Source organism: Haliaeetus albicilla, chromosome 17 (assembly GCF_947461875.1).
Source record: "Haliaeetus albicilla chromosome 17, bHalAlb1.1, whole genome shotgun sequence".
NCBI classification, from domain to species: Eukaryota; Metazoa; Chordata; class Aves; order Accipitriformes; family Accipitridae; genus Haliaeetus; species Haliaeetus albicilla.
Genome location: NC_091499.1, coordinates 12,074,522 through 12,094,679, shown reverse-complemented (window position 1 = coordinate 12,094,679; position 20,158 = coordinate 12,074,522). Strand labels below are relative to the sequence as shown.

Below are 20,158 nucleotides of genomic sequence, written 5' to 3'. Positions count from 1 at the left end.
GAAATGTGAAGCTTGTTTCTTTGCTTAAAAAAACACTAACATGACTTGGTCAGTGTCTAAATAGAGGAACAGGGAAGAAAAGTTGAAGGAAGAAAAAAAATGCTGAGAAATAGGCATTAATTTTTTAATTCCACATGCAATACTTCATTGGAACAACTTAACAAAGATTGTTGTTCTCTATCACAGCGTGCTGTAACTTGAGACTGTACAGTTTTCCAAAAAATTAACTTGGCGCTTGAGCATATCACTTGAAGAGGAACTTAAATATGCGTGAGAGGAGAGGGTTTCATCCTCATAGCTGTCTGAAAGTTAGTCTGAACTGGTTATCCAGGCTATGTCTGGTTTTGGGCAGGGAAGGAAGGAAGCAGTGGAATTGCCAGAGGTATGTCTTTGATCCTCTCCCATCTCCCCCCAAACTGTTAATTTACACTAGATTTGTTTTGGTCAGCTGTTTTACTTCAAATGCTAACGCTAGGTGAGGTGAATGGTATCCTGAGTATGAACAAGGTAGAAGTCTGAGTGGATTCAGTTTGAGGGTTTCATTTTGTTTTTTTTCTTTCCTTTTTTTTCCATTTTTCAGAAGGTGTGTGCTCCCTTTAATTCCCCAAACCGTGTGTTCCCCAGAGTCACTAAAGACTGTTCTGAAAGTTTTACCATGTACTTGTAGTAATTTCAGTCAACGAACCAAAATCAAAACTTCTGGTAACACTTTATTTTGGGCTCTATTTCTCTTGAAATGCAAATTAGCCAACTTTTATTTGTGGAAAGTTTGAGATTTTGAGTTTTATTTTTAAATGATATATGAAACTCCCCCCGCCCTGCCCCAGTATATAGTTACTCACATGCTATTCAATGCCTTTTTGCTTTGAGACTGAAAGCAGCTGTTTAGTTCTTGATACCTTCTCTGCTTTTAGAAACAAAACAAACCAAAAAAGAAATGATGCTGCAGGACAGAGGAAACTGGAAAGATTCTGGGGAGAAGGAAGGAGCAGAGAATACAACCGTAGCTTAGAAGGACCAGCTTCCTTCAGCTGACATCAAGCTGTGTTTGATAATATTTTCAAGCATTGCACAGTACCCTGTGTATCATCTCGAAGGAAGCCTATACCCCACCAACAGCACGTTTTACTCTTTTCCAGGAGGCTTCCTTTTCAAAACATAATGTTTGAAAGCTGGGAGTTTAGATTGTTAATATTTTGGATGATGGCTCCATCACTGCCTGTTACTGATTCACTGATTTTGGGAAGTGTGATAGTTGGGATGAATCTGATCCAGACTAATTTTGCATTATTTTAACTTAACTGATCTTAATATAAGAAGTCAATTCTGTAGGATTTCTGATGTCATTCAAAAACAGTATTTTGGAAGATATTATGTATTAGGTTATTCTCAATATATTTTTCTTCTACCCATAACAAGGGAGATCCAGATTTCAGGTCTGATTTTTAAGCAAAATAGTTTTGTTAACCAGGGTTTTGGGTTTATTGGTTTTGGTTTTCTTTAAACTTAAATCCAGGGAGGCTACCTGATAGAAATACTGGTTTTATTACACAGGTCTTCAGCTGGATTTGTGATTCTCTCTTTTTTCAGAGACTTCTGTATGTAATAATAGAGATTAATTTTTTTATCTTGTGGGTTAGCAAACATATGATGAAAATCCTTCTCTTAGTAGCAGACACATTAAATTCAGGTATGTTTTATTGAATGTTGTTAAACCACTGTACATTTGAAAGCATTTGTACCTCCCACTTTGGATGTAAAACTTTTTCTGGGGTGTCTTAAATATATCAGCAACCAGTGTTAAAGTAAATAATTTTTATATTGAACTTGGATAATTAAGACTTCATGAAAGAGTGTATACTGAGATGAGGCAGGGCTATTGAAGAGGTTGTCATGTAAATACAGAAAAATACAGAAACTAGCAAGCAAGATGAAACAAATTCATGTAAAAATAAACCAGGAGTGATATCCTGTTTTAAAAACAGAACAGTCCATGTCTAAAAGAGAAGTGGAAGGAGAGGAGCCAGAATAATTGTTTGCTTTTAAAACAGGTGGTTATTGGTGCCGGGAACTTCTGAATCTTTTTTAGAAGACTGTATAATAAGTTTAAAGAATCTGCAGTACCTGTACAGAGATTTATGAGCTTATGTCTGTAAAACTTGACAGTTGTCAGGATGTGAGAATTACTTTGTAGTCTGATGGTGATGGCTGTCATCATCAGAGGAAGGGATGGTCCTTTAAGTTGGGCTGAAACCTGAGCCAGTGAAGGTGTTGGCTCTGTGAAGTTAGGAATGACAGTAAGCTCATGTCTGAAGGTGTTTTACATTCTAGTTAACTGACAGTTCAATTGGTAATTTGTTTGTTACTAATACTTTTGAGTAAAGTATGTTCCCTTTCACAGTTTTTTGCTGTGGAGTGAACAGGTAGATGATCAGTAATTTGAAGGTGGGTCTGAAAAACTGCTTAGGGGCTGGTGCAGGCAGAGTTGCTCTAGCTTGACTTAAAACTGAATGAAGTGTATAGCAGTTCTGAAACTGAAAAAGCAAGGAAAATGGAAATATATTTGTCTTGTATTATAAAATTCAAAGGGATTTTTTTCTGTGTCTCCAAGTATTTCAGTAGGCTAACAAGCACTATCAGTTTTGAATCAGAAATTTGGACAAAATGGTTAGGAATATTTGCGTGTTGTGACACAGCAGATTGAGAATAGTTGTGTGTAAGGACCTTAGCCAAATTATTTTGTAGAAAGTGAGTATGACTTTGCAGACTCATTATTATGTTTTGGAATCTACATAACTCTCACAGCATGTTGTGTTTCCGTGGGAGTTTTTTTGTAAGGGAAAGAAAAAGGCACAGTAGTAGCTACTGGACTTTTTTTTATGAATAAAGTAACATCTGAAAACTTGTCAGAATCATGTGGCTTGCCTCAGATTTATAGAAACATTAATAAAAACCTACTAGCATTATGTGGAATCTGTATGCACTGAAATTTTCTTCTCTTCTTGCTGGAGGAGCCAAGTGATTTCTTTATTGATAAGTATAGTGTGGTTTTTCAATTATCTACTCAAGAACTGCTGACTGGTTCAGTGTTCTAGCAAAATCAGCTTCAGCAGGTTATTAGTGCTGCTTTGGTGACATCCTCATCTCAGTGGTTAAAGAGCAAGGAGAAATTCTGTTACTTGTCATACAGCTCCATTCACTCCATGCAATTATAGCATTCTTTTCATTAGAGGAATATTATTAGATGTAGCAGTAGTTTTTTTAATTGGATTTAGTTATAAAGTAAGAAAAGAAAAGTTTTAAATAAAACACCGTAGTATGAGTATATGGTTTATTGCAATATTCAGGGGGAAGCAGGAAGCTGCAAGAAGTGAATGAAGGGGTTCACAGGTGGAAATAGATGCCATGAAGCAACAAGGAATAGCATGCCAGAAGAATTGGCTTGCATGCTTCATTTACCCATCTTTTATAAAATGTCATTGAGATGCATTGCATTTTATCTGATCCCTGGCAGTCATTCCAGCCAAGCAGGTGTGCCATTTATCATGGTGCCGATTAAAAAAAGACTGTACTGTTCAAGTTAATTAGAAATTTTAACGTGTGGAAAGTTGAACATTGTTTTTTAAAAGATGAACCATGATATCTGCATTTTAAGTTCATAAACCTAAAAACCTTATATCAACTATTTTTTTAGTGTCAAAAATACTTGCTTATATGTCAAATGTTCCTTTTCTGCTCATTCTTGTGTCATTCCAAACTTTGCCATATTCAATGGGTATATATTCTGCTGTTCACAGGCAGCCTCTAAATAGTTTAATTCTCAAGAAAATATGTATGGGAAGAAGCTCAGAGAAAATTTCCATTCCCTCCTTCCCACTTCCCTCTCCCCCTCCCCCAAATTGCTAATCCTTTCTAGTTAAAATTTGTTTCTAGAGTGTGATCAAATACTTGTAATTGACCTAATGAGAATGAAAGCAGCATAACTGAGAATTGAAAGCAGAATAATGGGGAGTACAAAGAGTTTTAGTTATCTGTTGAGGCTTGCTCTGGTTTTAAAATCTTTTTGTCTTTGATATCTAATTAACACTTGGGAGCAGATGTCTTCGTGAGGACACTGTAGACCTCCAAAATGAGAATGAGTTCAAGTCTGAAACTGGGTGTCAGGCTGATAAGAGGGATTCCTTTGCAGTTTATAATTTATAATTTTTCCAGTGTACTCATTGCTCTGATGAACCAAAGAGTAACAATGAATTTATGAAAGAATTTGGGAAATTTTATTTTTTTTTTGGTATCTTGGGTAGACATCTGGTAAAGGATGCATTACACTGTGAGCCTCAGCTGTAGAATTCAAAATGATAGCAGATAAATGCAAGCTACAACTTCAAGTTCCAAGTATGGGCTTTCTCTACTGAAAAATTGAGTTTCGCTGGATGATTTCTTACTTGGAATCAAATATTCTTAAAGTATTTTACCACTTGAAAGTACTCTCATAGAGTGTGTTTTTTCAATTAGGTTGAATATGTGAAGAATAGTGAAAGCTGTATTTGTTGATGCAGCTATAAGCACAAATATGCTAATGACTATGCGTATAAGGAAAAAAAGTAGGATTTTTATAGAAAAAAGATCAATTACTCTGTGCAAACAGTTACATGTTTAAGTGAAGTATCATGTTATATTATTATTGTTTGAAATATTTGGCCATTGGGCTTTTGGTCCATGAACCATATAAGTGCACTACTTTGAGTAGTACAGCCCATAATAAGATACAAATGTTAATTCTCAACTCCTGTCATATTTTTGCCCTTTACTGACTTCATTTGAATAATTTAGTCTGTGGGCCATTGAGTTAAGTTGAACTGTAGAAAGGAAATGGTACAAAATTAACAGTTTAGGCCAAAATGTTGCTTTCAGAACTGACTGTTTTACTGAGTTCTGTATTTGCTATGTTTATGACCATGTGGTTACTTAAATGTCAAAGGTTTTTTTCAAATGTTACTAAAACCACCTGCAACTTCAGGGTAGATTATTCATCTCTACAGTAAAACATAAATTGAAATTAATAAAGAGGTATTTTGGTAATTCTCCTAATTTTTGCTATTAGTGTAAATTGTAGTTCTCATTGGTTATTTGCTTATCCTTAGGCAAGTCATAATTTAACGTGGAAGAGTATCATCAATTCTCATAACTGTTGACTAGCTGGTTTCATTAGTTTGTTTAGTTAGATGGTTTTTCTCTGGTAAACGCATCTTGATGGATGTATTCACCTCCATATGGAATTTACAGTCTTTGAAGATGTAAACCACAATATTCAAGATCCAAATTAATTCAGACAGGTTTTTTGCAGTAGCGTAGCTGTGTTACTGGGTTATGGCCTAGTCAAGGGAGTCTGCCAAACATGAATTTTGAATGATGCCCTGAAATACTTTTCCATACATAGTTTCAATCTAAAGTAAGTGCTACCTGCATGTTAAAGTGGCAAATGTGTTTTTTTACTTGGCCATAAATGACTGTGGTGTCCTGTATCAGAACTGATTTTTCTTCATCTTTTAGTGTATAGAATCATCTTGGTTTCTCTGTATTTCTTTTTGGACAAAGGCATTTTCCTTGAATAGAACTGTAAGGATTCGCCTCCCTGAAACTTGTTTCAGCCTTGAGTGTTCTTTGTAAAAACTGCTAATTTGTTGAAGCTTTCTATGTTGACATTTCCCAGGCTCTAATGTTGAACCATAAATAAGCAGTTTACTAGCAAATGATTGCAGTAGTAGCATATAATCTGCTTTGATGTGCAGGCTTCTAAGTGAAATATTTCTCTATGGAAAAAAGATTTCTTTTCCTTTTGTTCTACAGCTCCTGGAAGGAAGCTTTGCCAGAGAAGTTAGCCATGAAGTGGATGGACTGATATTTCAGCCTACAGGAGTAAGTAGTGTAAAAATGGATTTTTCTCCCTTCACTCTCAAATGAAATTCTCACCCTCCCTCTCCACTCATCATTCCATCTACTACCTAATCTTTGTTTTGGTCAGGATTACTTTGCAGTGTTGGTTCTGATTTTTCCAGTTCCTCAGACTACTGAAATTCAACTGGTTGCAATCTAATTTGTATTATGTGTGACTCTGGATTAATCCATGGTGGTAGTTTTCAGGAATCAGCTCATGGTTTTTTCCTGTGTGTACTATCATGTGCTGCTAAATAAGGGAGGATTTTTTTCTGACTGCATGAGTTCTGTGAACCTTTCAACCATTGATTTGAGCTCTTGGATTACTTTTCTTTCTCAAGGATGTTCATATGTTAAAATTCTAGTAAAATTTGTGACTCATGTTTTTTTAGTGCAATTAAGGCATGATATATTCTTGAACCATGTCTGCCAGTATAAAGGTATATGACTGGGCTGGGGAGAAGTCACCAGAAGAACTGCAGACAACCAGAAAAACTAATGTAAATGGTTCTCAAGCAGGAAAGGTGGCTTTAAAGGAAGTCAGTAGCATGGCCTCGTCCATCCTACTACTGCTCCTGTTGACTCGATACAATGGATACACTGCAATGTGTATTGTATATTGGCACAGATAGTGACTGTAACATCATCCATGTTGACTTTTTTTTTGGCTTGTAAAACAAGGAATTGATTTTGATTATTATTTTAAATTTGACAAATATTTCTTTCTTTACAGTTACTCACAGAAAACATTTGTATTTAGTTTTCCAGATAAAACAGGTTTTTTCTGGTCTACCTCCTATATTGTAGATCTTAGCAAGGGTGATGACACTCTCATCTGGAAATAAGATTAACTTCTCTGTTGAAAGTTCTACATCAGCTAACCACAAACTAACTGAGCAATTAGACCACTTCCCCCCCAGTATATAGCTATTTTGAATTCAAAGCAGAACTACTAGGGTAAAGAAAATTCATACTTTCGTAGGAAGTACTTATGATGTCTTGGAATGCTGTTAAAATCTAAAGCAATTGTAAAGGCATCTCAGAACTATTTTCCTGAATATTAGAGGTTAAGCTATGCAGAGTTACTACAGCTAAATTTGAAATTACCTTTTCTAGTTGAAATGGCTTTACCGAAGAATATCTCTTTGCTGTTGTTACAGGAAATTAATATCTGATATGTTTTGTGTTTCTAGAACTTGTGTTTTCTGATTTAGCATACTGAGAAATTTATAACCCAACAAAAAACTAATTTTGTTGCATAAATGCTTATAAAGGGTTTTCATCTTTAAAATATGGGGTAGATTTGTTTAGTCTAATTTAATGTTCAAATTTCAGGGTTTATGGAATGTTTATTGCACCTGTTATTAAACTGACTTTCCTGGATTAAGCAATGTGCAGTTTTCTCAATGGCTTTTGTAGTTGAGAAAATATAAATAGTATATTTAGAGCAAAAGAAATTATTGTAGACCTATTAATTGGGAAATAAGAATTAAAGCTAATTAACTGAAAAGGGTGAAACTGATATAGATAGCTGATACTGCTTTTTTATTTTATGTGGGGGCATAAATTAATAGGCAACAATACAAGGGCAACGGAGTATAAGGATGCATAAATGAACCCTTGAGAATACTGACTGAAATAATTTTTGGTTTTGTAGTATAGTTGCAGTTATATGTGTGATGTATTACATCTTTTCACAGAGAAAGACACCTATTGTTGATCGGGCTAGAGGCCTGAATTTTGGTCATTGTGAGACTTAGACCTTTATAAAACCAGTTTGTCTCAAGTGAAGAGACCCATCTCATATCCAGCAGAAAACAATTCTTAACAACCATTTTTATTGACATATTTGATCTTGCAGGAAAAGAGACAGACAGAAATGATGCTGAGTTTTAGAAGATCAGGGAAGTTTAAGAACATCTTTTGGGAAGTCCTGAAGTCTCATGTGTGTTTTGAGGAGAAAAAAGCAAAAGTAGATAGGAACTGGAGCAAAATCACAAAGAAGGATAAAGTAGCAGCAGAGGAGGATGAATGGAATGTGACCATTTACAGACAGGAAAATTTTAAGGGGAAAAATACCCACACTTTCCATACTTTTAGCAGTTAAAGCAGAATGCAGAAGTTAACTATTTAATGTAAAGAATGTTGAGCTTATTAGTTCTGTCTGTTTTGAAAATCTTTTCTGTTTTTCTCCCCCCACCCCCTGGATTTACTCAGAGGTGTTCCTCTTGCTCTCTGGTCTTAAACACAGGCATCTAGACCTGAGTATATGGATATATATACAGGCAACACTGGTACTGGGAGTCAACACAGGTGGAGAAAGAATATTATATTTTTTTGAAGTTCATTTTAATTCTGACTTATAATAAAAATCAAAGCACCTGAAATGATTTGTGGATAGGAATTATGCTTTTAGCCTCTAAGAGCTCTGGATTTTCTTACTTTTCTCTTGGGTTTGAAGAGATTTGGCATCAAGTGCCTGTGAATTAATTCAGTTTTGAGAAATCAGCATGTTTTAATGAAAAGGGATTTGTGAAAAAGTTTTACTACCAAATCTAGGGTTTCAGTTAAATATAATAGGGTTTATTTTCTTCTGCTAGTCTTCCTATCTAAACTCATATTATGAATAGCAAGGTTCTTGTACTGAAGCAGAAATTGTTTTGCACTGCGACTGGTGATGGTAGAAACAATGTTAAGGAGTAAGGAGATTGTTTTCTGCCTGTGCAGGTTATTTTATTTTTGCAAGGTCATGCTGACTGAGCATTATTATTCCTAACTAATTCACCAGTTACTTGAGTTACTTGTATACCCTGGGCAATAAAAAAATGTAAGTGCTTTAATTTCACGGTGACAGTTGAAAGCCAATGGCTGAGGCCTCCCTTCTTCTTCCCCCTTCCTCCCTTTCCAGAGACTGAAAGCTTTCACAGGTCATGAGAAGAGCACGTTTAGTGGAAATGATGGAGGTTTTTGTTTCGTTTATGATTCAAGAATGCTTTGTAGGTGATTTGATGTGATGTGTGCTTCATAGTGCCCCCCTCTGCATCCCCTGCATTAACCTACCATTCTCTAACAACTCCATGGTGAGAGACAAATACAAGACAATGTTTTCTTACTATTGTTTCTCTTCTTCCCTTTGTACTCTTTTCCTTTCCTCTTTTCCTTTTCATGCATCCTCTCTATCCAATAGCCTGTTTCCCACATTCCTTTTGATTTCCCTTTTATGTCACTTCTCCCAAACGCTTCTTTTCCCTGCATCATTCTCTATCCATTTAAGATGCTACCGATATAACTCCCATACGGCTAAGTCAGCTCCATTCCATCTGATCAGCTTTCTGATCCCTCTACATGTAACAGGTTGGCAGAGCAGGGACCGAAGCTAAGTGCTAATTAGAAGGAGTGAAACAGGCCAGCAGGAAACTTCACGGACAGGTATGTCACCCTGGGATCATGCCCCAGACAATGAGTGAATTAGTTTGAAGGTAAAAGCCAAACACCTTATTCACAGATTCTGAATGCTTGTGTAAAGATTGGAAGCTTTCAATCCTTTTTTTCTAAAGATTACTTCCAAACAGTGAACAACTTCTTACATTTGTTTTAGAACACTTGCAGTTTGCCAACCTGTGTGTTTTTAATGGAAATCTCAAAAATGGTCTCTTATCTTCTGATGGCAGAATTGGCTCTCTGACCTATGCCCACTCATCAGTGAAATTACTTTTGTTATCTGCCTTGTAAATCATACCTTTGCTAGATATCTCAGACTGTCTAATTTTTATGCTAGCAATCTCTTAATAACTGACTTTCTTGCTGGCTAGAACTATTATTTTCCCTTGCTTGGGAAGAGGATGTAGGAATTATTTTCTTACTTCAGCCACCTAAGAGAAGGCTTGCTGGCCATCAGTTAGAAAGGCCTAAGGACAGGTTTTGAGCATCTGTGGAAAGCTTGTATCAGAATTTATTCTCTTCTGTTCCATCTTTTTGCCTCCTGAACTCTGTGATGTTATTGTGTTGGCTCAGGCTGATTTCTGTTTGGTACTTCTCCATGCTCTTATTTTGGATGAGGTTAAAGTCCAATTGTGTGGGTTTGGGATTTTTCTGGGGAATGAAGAAAGGCAGCTGCTGAGCTCTGTTCTTCTAAGATAAATGTTATTTTAAAGAATGGTTGAATTATTTAACACATAACTCTCCATACTGAATACTAACAAAAAGCTTAGCCTTTAAAATGAAAGGAGAATAATGAACAGGTTTTTATTACTGGCTAATATTGCATGAGTTTTTAATATATCTTCCTTCCCCTCCCTTGGCAGACTTAGTGGTGATCTGAAATGCTTGGTTGCCTGCTAATTATTTGTGCTATTCCCGTTTGATAATAGGCTGTATTATTTTCTGTGATTGTAAAAGTTCACCCCAAATCACTGAAGTTAACACTGAATGAAATATCTCCAGAAGATACCACCAAATAAAATATCTCTGAAAGGCCATGTTTTGTTTCATTAAGTAGTGCCAGTTTCTCCTAAATAATCCTACATAATTGGTAAGCCTTTTCTTCCAAACAGTATGTGTTTTATCAAATGGTCTGTGAATTTTTAACTGCCCGCCAAGTTAGTTGCTGGCATATTTTTGAAACTCAGACATGATGTTTACCAGTGATGGCGCGTCAGTTATTGTTAAATATTTCTATTGCAATAGCAAGTAATGGCTTCAGATAGGCCATGATAACATAAATTCTTGCTGCTAACAAACATACAAGTTTCTGGATTTCGCTTTCTAATTTTGTAGTGATTCTTATTTGGAGGTAATGGAAGAGAATAGACTATCTCACTTGGAGGGGACCTGCAACAATCATCTAGTCCAACTGCCTGAGCAATTTAGGGCTGACCAAAAGTTAAAGCAAATTATTAAGGGTATTGTCCAAATGCCTCAAACACTGACAGGCTTGGGGCATTGACCACCTCTCTAGGAAGCCTGTTCTAGTGTTTGACCACCCTCTTGGTAAAGAAATGCTTCCTAATGTCCAGTCTAAACCTCCTCTGGTGCAGCTTTGAACCATTCCCGCGCATCCTGTCACTGGATACCAAGGAGAAGAGCTCAGCACCTCGATTCATTAACGTAGATGCTAAGACTGCCTGATTTTTTCTCTCTAGAGTTCGCAGCAGAAGTGAAGAGAATCTGGAGAGAATAATCTTCATCAGTCTTTGTGTTGACCCACACTACTAAAACCTTTCACGTATCTTTAGTATATCTCTTTGCTAAATATGATTTCTAAGAGGAATGTTCATGACTGAATCTGTTACTAGTCAGGGGATGCTGTTGTCATGTCAGTGCACAGTTTTTGTGCTGTTGTAGGTTTTTCTTTAACAGAGAACTTGCTGTCAATCTCCTGAAATGCCACTGAGCTTTATAACTCTTTTCTGCCTATGAATAGTTGTTATATTCAATTTCCATGGCAATGTTCCTCGCAATTCATCTCTTAAATAGCTAGTCATATCTCCAATACACCATTCTATCATATGCTTTACGAACATACTTAAATTTATTAGCAATGCACAGTATTTCTTCAAGAGTTTTTCTGTGACTATACAAGTAAAATTTTCAAGTTTGTCTTTGGTGTCTTGAGGTGATTTGTTTTCTGCTTTTTTTGGAAGATCAGAAAACTAGAACATTAAGAAGAAATAACAACAGAAATGCTAACTTAAACACCAATAAGTAAGGTCTAATTAAATTAATTAGATCTCATTTAATTAAATCATTAGATTTCTAGATAAAAGTGCCATGATCTTTGAACATAGTAGATTTTTGTGGTTTCCACTTACTTTCCAAGAATGTGAGATAACTCACATCTTAGGAAATTTGAACATTTCTTACAGGTACAAACTCCTAGCATCCACACTTGACAAAAAAATGGTCAAAAATGGGGGGGAAGTTATGAGTCATTTTTAGCTCTGAATATAGTAAGGTAATGGTGTAGCAAAAGTTTTTCTTGTTTAACTTTCTGCTGTTGGTCCTCTAGTACATTTACAGATGCAAATGTATGTGCTATTTGCCAAAATTGTTTAACCTGACTTCCTTTTTATGTCTGTCTGAATAGATGTCAGTGCCTTGAGTCTGATTACCTAAGGCAAGTGTTAGTTCTAATCGGCATGTTATCTCATTTGTTTGCTTATGACCTATGCCATCTGACGTTCTCTGATTTCTAAGGCAATGAATTGCATTTATGGGAGCTATCTAAATAGGTTCTTGAACTTCTGTTGTGTAGTGTAATCATCCTGCCTGCCAATGGCATTAGGCAGAAAAGATCTTACATTTTATATTATGTGTACTAGTCATCCTCAGGATTGTCAGTTGACATTAATATGGTGGTGTCTGTGCATGTGTTGTTTAGCAGAAGAAAAAATGCTTTTTCTGGATGCTACCATTCTAAATGTTGGGAAAACAAAGATGTATTTTGTATTAGGGTAGGCAGAATCATCATTCATAAAGGCTTCCAAATACGATTTTTGCATAGCTTCTTTGTCTCAAAGCTAGGTGCCAAGGAGCTTGTGTGGTAGATCAGCTTTGAAAAACCAATAAAGCCATAGAAGAAGCTGGATAGGGAAGTCTAGGAGAGGTTCTGCTTCAAATCAGTGAGAACTCTTCACTGAATCATCTGAGTAGTTCATTTGGCTCTTGATGCTTAACATAGGCTAATGAAGTGGTCACTTGTCTCCATGGCAGTGTTCCTACTCATCCTGAATTTCACAGCAATCTTTCCAGGATTGAGAATTTGATAGATCAGGAATGACTTGGAAACTGGAAGATAAAATGGAAAGTATTTTGTCTATACTCTCTTTTCTTTGGATCCTGGAATAGCTATCAATAAACAGAATGCCTCATGTATGATTCATCTATACCCTTTCTGTCAAACTGAAAAGATTTAGGAAATAGTGGAAGAACTACCTTGTGATTGTTTTCTCCCAGTACTGTTGCCTGTGCATGCCAGAACAAGACAGCCAACAGACCTCTTAAGTTTCCATGAAGATCCTTTGTAAAATGTTCATGTTTTTTATTAGTCAGGAGCATAGCAGTAAAGCAAAAATAGTGGTTTGTACCAGGATAAGGCAGAATATTTAGATAGATCTTCATCCTGCTGTTTTAGTGTAAGCGGTAGCCCAGCATTTCAGGAAAATAACATACGTACCTAAGGTTTGTGAAAGCAGGGTGGGTTGCTTTCAGAGGAGAATCAACACTTGCATTGTGGTATCTGGATGGTCAAAACAGTTGAAGATACTTTCTTTAAAAAGCAGATACATTACCCTGTTATTCATAGTTTGAAATGTTTACTGATTCACTATTCTTCTAAATAGCAAATTTGAAAATGGACTAGCAATATCACAAAAGGTAACTGAATTTTTGTAATTACAAAAATATCTGTTAGGTGCTAGCATGTATTATCAGATAAATCATTGAAGGTAACTGTGTATATTTGGTGACAACACATTTAAAGTAATCATATGCACTGTACTGTACAGAACGGTATGCTCTGCAAGGGTCAGAGGTGCCTGTGGAATAGTATTCTGTTTTGAGAAGGTACAACAGAACACAGTTGTGGTAATTCTATCTCATTTTGGCTGCCAGTAACTTTAGTTTCAGTTGTAATTGTACTTCCCGTTCCCTTCATCAGCTCTCCTAGTCTTTGACGTTCCCCAAATGGTGAACCAAGTCCATTAACATATGATTAACAATGGAAGTTTTGAGCTTGAAAGCTATAAATTGCTTTTAAGAAAATTCCATTGTCTTCCACTGAAGTGTGCTGAATGATTTAGATGTGATTGTATCATACAGGTTATACTCTTCTAAGTACAGAGTTAGAAGGGCAGTGCTGGACTTCATGCCATAACTGTAGAAGTCAGAGATAAGAAACTCGATGAAAACTACTTACTTAATTAGTGTGGATATTCCTAAAGCAAAAGCTTATTTTCTTTAATGCTGCTAGTTGTGTTTCTGAAATGAAATTCTCTTCTCCATGTTACTCTAGAAGCTTTCCACTGAAATGGGATGTACAACAGCAACATACCTGCTGGTTCATTCCAAAAGGGGAAAATTAGTAGAAATCTTATCTGGTAATATCCCAGATTTCCAAAATGCAGATGTTCTGTGCACTTTGAATTGTTCATTAAAGCAACAGTGAGGATACTTGTTAAATCCTATCTGAAAGTTTTGACAAGTCTGAACTGACAAACAGTAGGTTGCTTGTTTCCAAACAGTGATCACTGGAAATCCCGAGAAGATCTTGTATCTGTATATTCATTCAACCACTGAAACAAAACATGTGTTTTATGCAACACAGGCTTCTCTGGAGAGAAATATTAACTTATGACAGCAATTAAAATAGTGTCTCTTAGGGACTTGTCAGATTGTGAATTGATAGTGCCATTCTTAAGGGAAAACATGGCTTGTTCTGTTGGTAATGAGGAAGAGGAACAACAGAAGAATAAAAGATAATTCTAAGTAGTTTTGGAAACACTCAACTGTTTAACAAATGTAAGTTGATCACAGGATCCAGTGCTCATAGGATGAGCTCAGAACAGCTGAAAAAAAGTTTGCTATGTGGTTAACAAAACAAGAGTTTCAAGGTTGTTCTTTTGTCTTCATGTATAACATGTAAAGTTCCAATTTTCTATCTAAATCTCTTCTACAAGATGTCTAATGCATACTGTGGTGAGCAAAGGTGATGCAAAAATGAAAGTTCAGTTGGATAAAAAAATGGCAGAGGTCAGTTTTTGCTAGTTTTTAGGCAGCATATTCCCTTACAACAGTCTTAGCGTCAGCTCAAGTCAAGCAAAGCAAGTTCAGATTTGGCTTTTTGGGGGTTGGTTCCCTCCCGTCCCTCCCTTACACAGCTGGCCTAAAGGCCAAATATGGACAGTAGACACAAGCGTTACTGCTTTGTATATTATTTACAGAATATTCTAAAAAGGTGTCAGTTTTATATAATACAGATTTTTCTGTTAGACAAATAAACATGTATGTAGTGGACAATACCAGGTATATTGTATTTCTGAAACCTTCAAGGAAGTTTTTCAGAGCACTAACATGCTTTTGGGAGAATGTGTTTAATTTTTTCAGGAGAACCAACAACACTCTCTAAAATATAGAGCACAGTAGTATTTCCATGTACTAAGACTGTAGAAAATATACCTCTCCCTTCTATTGATTAGGTATACAGACAAAACTAAAGATTTCCTATGTAATTTTTCAGATGAGGGATATTGGTAAAGATTTTTTTTTTGCATTTTCAGACAACTTAAGTTAATACAGTCATGATGTTTTCATCATTGTTAGAGGATTTGATTTAAACTTTACATTTCATTAAAATATTTGAAGCAGTATAGAACATGAGTGTACTTCTCATAATTTGCATAGGAACCAGAACAATTAGGTAGATTATTTTTGTGAATATTTGTTCACATTTTAAAAGACTTCTGCAGGATAAGCTGTGTTTTTTTATGCTTGCTGTACCTGTTTATGCAAGACCTCGTATTTCACTTGCGAAAATATTACAGGAATTTTTTTTTTTTTTTTTAATCACATTTGCACTGCTGACCCTTTTCAGTTTCTGGATTGAAGGAGCATGTAGCACCATGTGCCTTGTATCTAGTAACAGCCAGATAAGTGAAATTTAGCATTGATGATCAGATCAGAAAATAGACTAGCAAGCATCATCGTAGAATAAATTGGGATAGTAGTTTTTGTCAGTCATGAGCAGCATACAGGTAGTTCACAAACAGGACCTAATTTGTCAAATAAATTGTTCATTGAAAATCATTTCCTTGGCTCCAATTGCTACTCAAGCTGGTCTGTCTCTGGAGAGCAGCTACAATGCTAGTAAGAGTCTTCAGCTGGTTTTGAGAATTTTAGTTGCTGGGTTGGTTGATACAAGGCAGGTAACAAGGATTGCTTGGCTGCAATTATGAATGGTGCCTTTTTATTCTGTAGTTCCTTCTGTGTGTTTCATGCAAGATGCTATTGCACATCTGGCAATTGTTGCATGGAGTCAGATAGTGTAATGGGAACCAGCTGTAATATAGTTATTCTTTATGGTGCCATCAGTGTCTTGGTTTTTTTCCTGAAAGACAGTGCTACTCAGATTTGGTTTATCACAGTTAATCAGTTTGCCCTTATACTTATGTTTGGCTTTGGCTTTGATACTCCATGCTTGTGAACTATTAATGTTTTTTAATAAATCTTTACAGCTGCTAAATACCTGGAATGTTATGGAACAAATACCAAGTGAAAACTGGAATTAAGCTAATACCTTGTCTTGGAGCATGTTAGAAATTAGAGTGGTTAGCTACCATACCAGGGATGATGTTACCATGGAGAGAGCTTCTGTTTCCATGACACTTGCTTGCATATTTTGCTAGGCCTTCAAAAGAAGTAGCATTTTGTCCTCTATCAAATTTGGTGGGTGTTACTCCATTACTTCTGAAACCCTGCAGTGTCTTACTGCAAACATATATGAATTGATTTCTTAGGAATATTAATGGTGACTGGACTGACCAGGAAAAAAGTTATTAAAGCTTCTAGCATCCAGAAGGCAAGGGTTTTTTATAATATTTTTAACTAGATTAGATATTCCAGCTTGATTTTAACTGCTCTGCTTGTATACATTTTGGTTAATTAAAAAAGCCTACAGCTAGTAAAGAAGTAAAGTAGAGTTTAGTGGTTTTAGAAAAAAGTTGTGTTTAGCTGTATAGCTGATGGTTTTATACTGTGCGATCTCCCTTGTATTGGAGTGGAATTTTGGATAGCAGTAAAATTTTAAATCAAGTCATGGTGCAGCTCACTGTTTGAGAATCAGCTATTGGCCTGGGGTAAATTACAGAAGCCATTTTTTCTTAGGATGAAAGAAGTGCTTTTGAGATGTGAAAATCTTGCTAGCTATCCATAAAGGGGACTTTCTTTACTAACTGTTATGGCAATATCATGGTAATCTACAGGCAGCTTTTGCATTTCTCCTGCATTGAAAATTTCTGACTGTGGTCACGTATAGTCACAGTTATCTTCTGCAAGATTGCACAGGTGGGTGTGATCCCCAGGTGCTTGAGTAGAAGGAGTTAGGGAACAGTATTGGTTGTTGAACAGTGTTGGGTGTCCTATTCTCTTCTGTACAAAGGGTGCTGGGGAGGAGGAGTGCAGTGGGTTAAACACCATTCAGTATTCTTATGCCACCCCTAAGACAAAATTGCTTGCCTTCTGTTCCTAATGAACAGTTGACTGTTTTTCCCTTTGTGTACCACTCTTCTGTTCTAATTAGCTTTTAGTGTCCCGGAGTGTTTTTTTTAAATGGTCTTTCTTTTTCCCCCCCAGTTGTGAGTGGGAGTCTAAAACTTTGATCCTTTGTGATACCTTCTTGGAGCAGATTATTCTGTAATATGTCTATTTGCGACAGTTACAAACAATTGTCAGGGCTTGAGCTGATACCCTTTTTGAAACCCATTTTTTTCAGAGGTTTTCCCAATTTCACATTCTGAAAGCACAAATACATGTATGCAACTGAGGGAGAAATGTTCCCAGAAGCCTAAAAACCTACGAATTGTCTATTTAATGCAACTGAAATTTCAGTCCACCTATTTTAGTATTTTGGTAAATGAGGAATGGTACTTCACTAATACCCTCCCTCAACTTCCATCACAATTATTGTTATGGCTTTATTTTAGCCAAGATGTCTTTTGTTTCCACTTGAACTGAATTTGTAGATCTTTCTGCCAAAACCAGTATCGCTGACTCCCCATCTGCTAACCGTAAGGTTCATGTTCTTTGTCCAGGCTTTAGAATCATGTCATTTCAACAAATAGCTTATTAAATGCTTTTGGTTTATAGAAGTCATGTTCTCCTTCTGTTGAGGATGTAGTATACAGCAGAAAATGTTTTTACAAGACAGCTCATAAAATGAGCATGGTACTTACTGTTCTTGGTGTCAAGAGAGATGTAGCTCAACATGAGTCTCTAATCCTTTTTGGAGTACCTGCTGGATTGATGACAGGTGAACTTGTTCACTTTGCAGCCATCTCTGTACCTCTCCTCTTGCTCACTCTGCTATAAGAAAATTTTTGAAGGGTTCTATTAAAGTTCTTTCACAAATAGGATGGTGCTTCACAGAAATCTGGTTTATTGGCTCAGAGTTCATGCTAGCTTGCTCGTTATTATCTCTTTGCATTTTAGTAACATTTACATTGGAATGATAAACTTACTTTATCTTGGAGGTGGGAGGAGATATGTAAAATACCTTCCGAACGTCCTCACAGATTCTTGCTTGAACCAATGATGGTATTTTTTCCCTGTGTCATTCTCAGTTGGCGATGGCAATACTAAGCTTTATGTTCTAGAGGTTAAAGAAAAGACTATTGTCTTTTTATGACATTAGCAAAAAGGATGCATGGAAAACTGGGTCAGTTGAAAAACCTTTTAGAGGGATATCAGATATGAAAAAAGCTTTCAGATTTGTCTGCTGCCTTCTCCCAGAATTGTCCAGTGACTGCACATCAAACATTTCAGTGTTCACTTGATGGATGCCGGTGAATTGCCCCCATGAGGAGCAGTTCTCTTTCTTAAGAAACACAATTCTGTCTTTTAAATACATTCTACATTTGTTTGCGGAAAAGCTGTGCTTAACCACTCTTTCTGTTCCCCCATCATTGCTTGTAGCACTGTTAAAAGCTGTTAAACCTGTTGACGTTTTTGCAAGTGGTAATTGTCGCTTACCCTCTCCCCTAATTCTCTGCACGTTCAGCTGCTTTGCCTATTCAGAGCATAGCTACATAAACAGTTAGTTTAACGTTTGGTATAATTGAAGGAGAGGAAACATTTAAGAGAAGTGAAAGGAGAAATAGTGATAGAAATTGGGAACTGTCTGAAACCCTTCTGCCATTAACAGAATGAAAGTTTCCTTCCAGTAGCAGAGGAGTTGGAAGAGGTTCTTCATGGCAGCTGCTCAATCCCAGTATTCAAACCAGAGGTCGCATGTTGCATGTCTGGTCAACATTTGTGTGGTCATGCTCTGTAAGAAGGGAGGGGTAAAGAAATCTGATGTGGCCAAAGCTATTGTTTTGTTGTGTTTTTCAAATGGTCACAAGGCAAGATTAACAACCAGTATCAGAACCACTGCTTTTAATGGGAGAATGTTGCTCCCTGAGGACAGCAACTAATCTTTACAGTAACTGGAGTTCTTTGAGTGACTTTTTTAAAGTACAGCCTACACTTCTTTTCCCTTTACTTGCAGTGCTCAGGAAATAGCTACCCTATTCAGCTTAACCTGTTCTTACCCAGAGCCAGTGACTTGCTTGTTCCTAAGTCAGAACTACAAGGACTAATTTCTCACAAACAGTGGGCAGGACCCTTTCATTTTCTCCTTCGGCATGCTATGTTTTTTCTCCTTACAGGAGGAATTTTCCCTTCTCATTATCCAAATTACTGTCCTGGAAATGCAGTTTTAAATTGTATTAGTCTTATAGCAGACTTGAAAGAGAAAATACATACCGATTTTTTCGATGTACTTTTTTTTTCCACTTTGCTTTTCATCTCCAAGCCCATCAGTTTACTAGTTGCAAAGCAGAAGCACTGTGAAGTATATGCTGAGTTCTACTGGTTGGATTTACTCTCATGTTGTATGAATGTTTTCTTGTGAAACTAAGGATGTAAAAATTGCGGGGTTTGCTATTTTAATCTACATAGATAATGATGCATTTAATATGATTAAAACTCATCATTTTATAATTTATGTATTAGAATATGTAGTTGAAAAGGCTAGTTGCTGTTGTTCCTTACAAAATACTGCAGGATTCAGTATTCCAAGCAAGACTCATAAATATTTAATTCAAGGAGATTTGTAGCCCTGTAAAATGTAATAAGCTAGCCCTTAATGACAATTTTGTGTAACATACATTTGGCAACATGTAGAAAAAATCCTGCTGGCAATTCTGTGCATCATCTTTGATGCATATCTGTTCAGCTGTAGGGGCTTTTTAGCTCTAGAATTAAAAAGAGAAATTAGACTACGTCTGAGACCAGCATGCTGCAATTTCTGAGTTTGTACTTGTACGTTTCTCCTTATGTTCAGATTAGCTTAAAGCTGTAGCCCACTGTTTGCCTCTTGATGTAAGGCTTCCTTGTTTTTTTTAAAGATTGGCATTCCTGAAGAAGTATTTTGGAATATATTTTTGCATCTTTCTATTTAGGGTTGGTAGTT

At 36.3% G+C, this 20,158-nt stretch overlaps 1 protein-coding gene across 2 annotated transcripts in view; it reads left to right on the top strand.

Annotated features, from left to right (window-relative positions):
• RNGTT (RNA guanylyltransferase and 5'-phosphatase) overlaps positions 1 to 20,158 on the top strand; it is a 186,455-nt gene that overhangs the window by 87,614 nt on the left and 78,683 nt on the right. For both annotated transcript variants that reach the window (XM_069804842.1, XM_069804843.1), the window contains exon 12: positions 5,848 to 5,916. In XM_069804842.1, the coding sequence (XP_069660943.1) occupies positions 5,848 to 5,916 (69 nt within the window). The remainder of the gene's footprint in view (positions 1 to 5,847; positions 5,917 to 20,158) is intronic.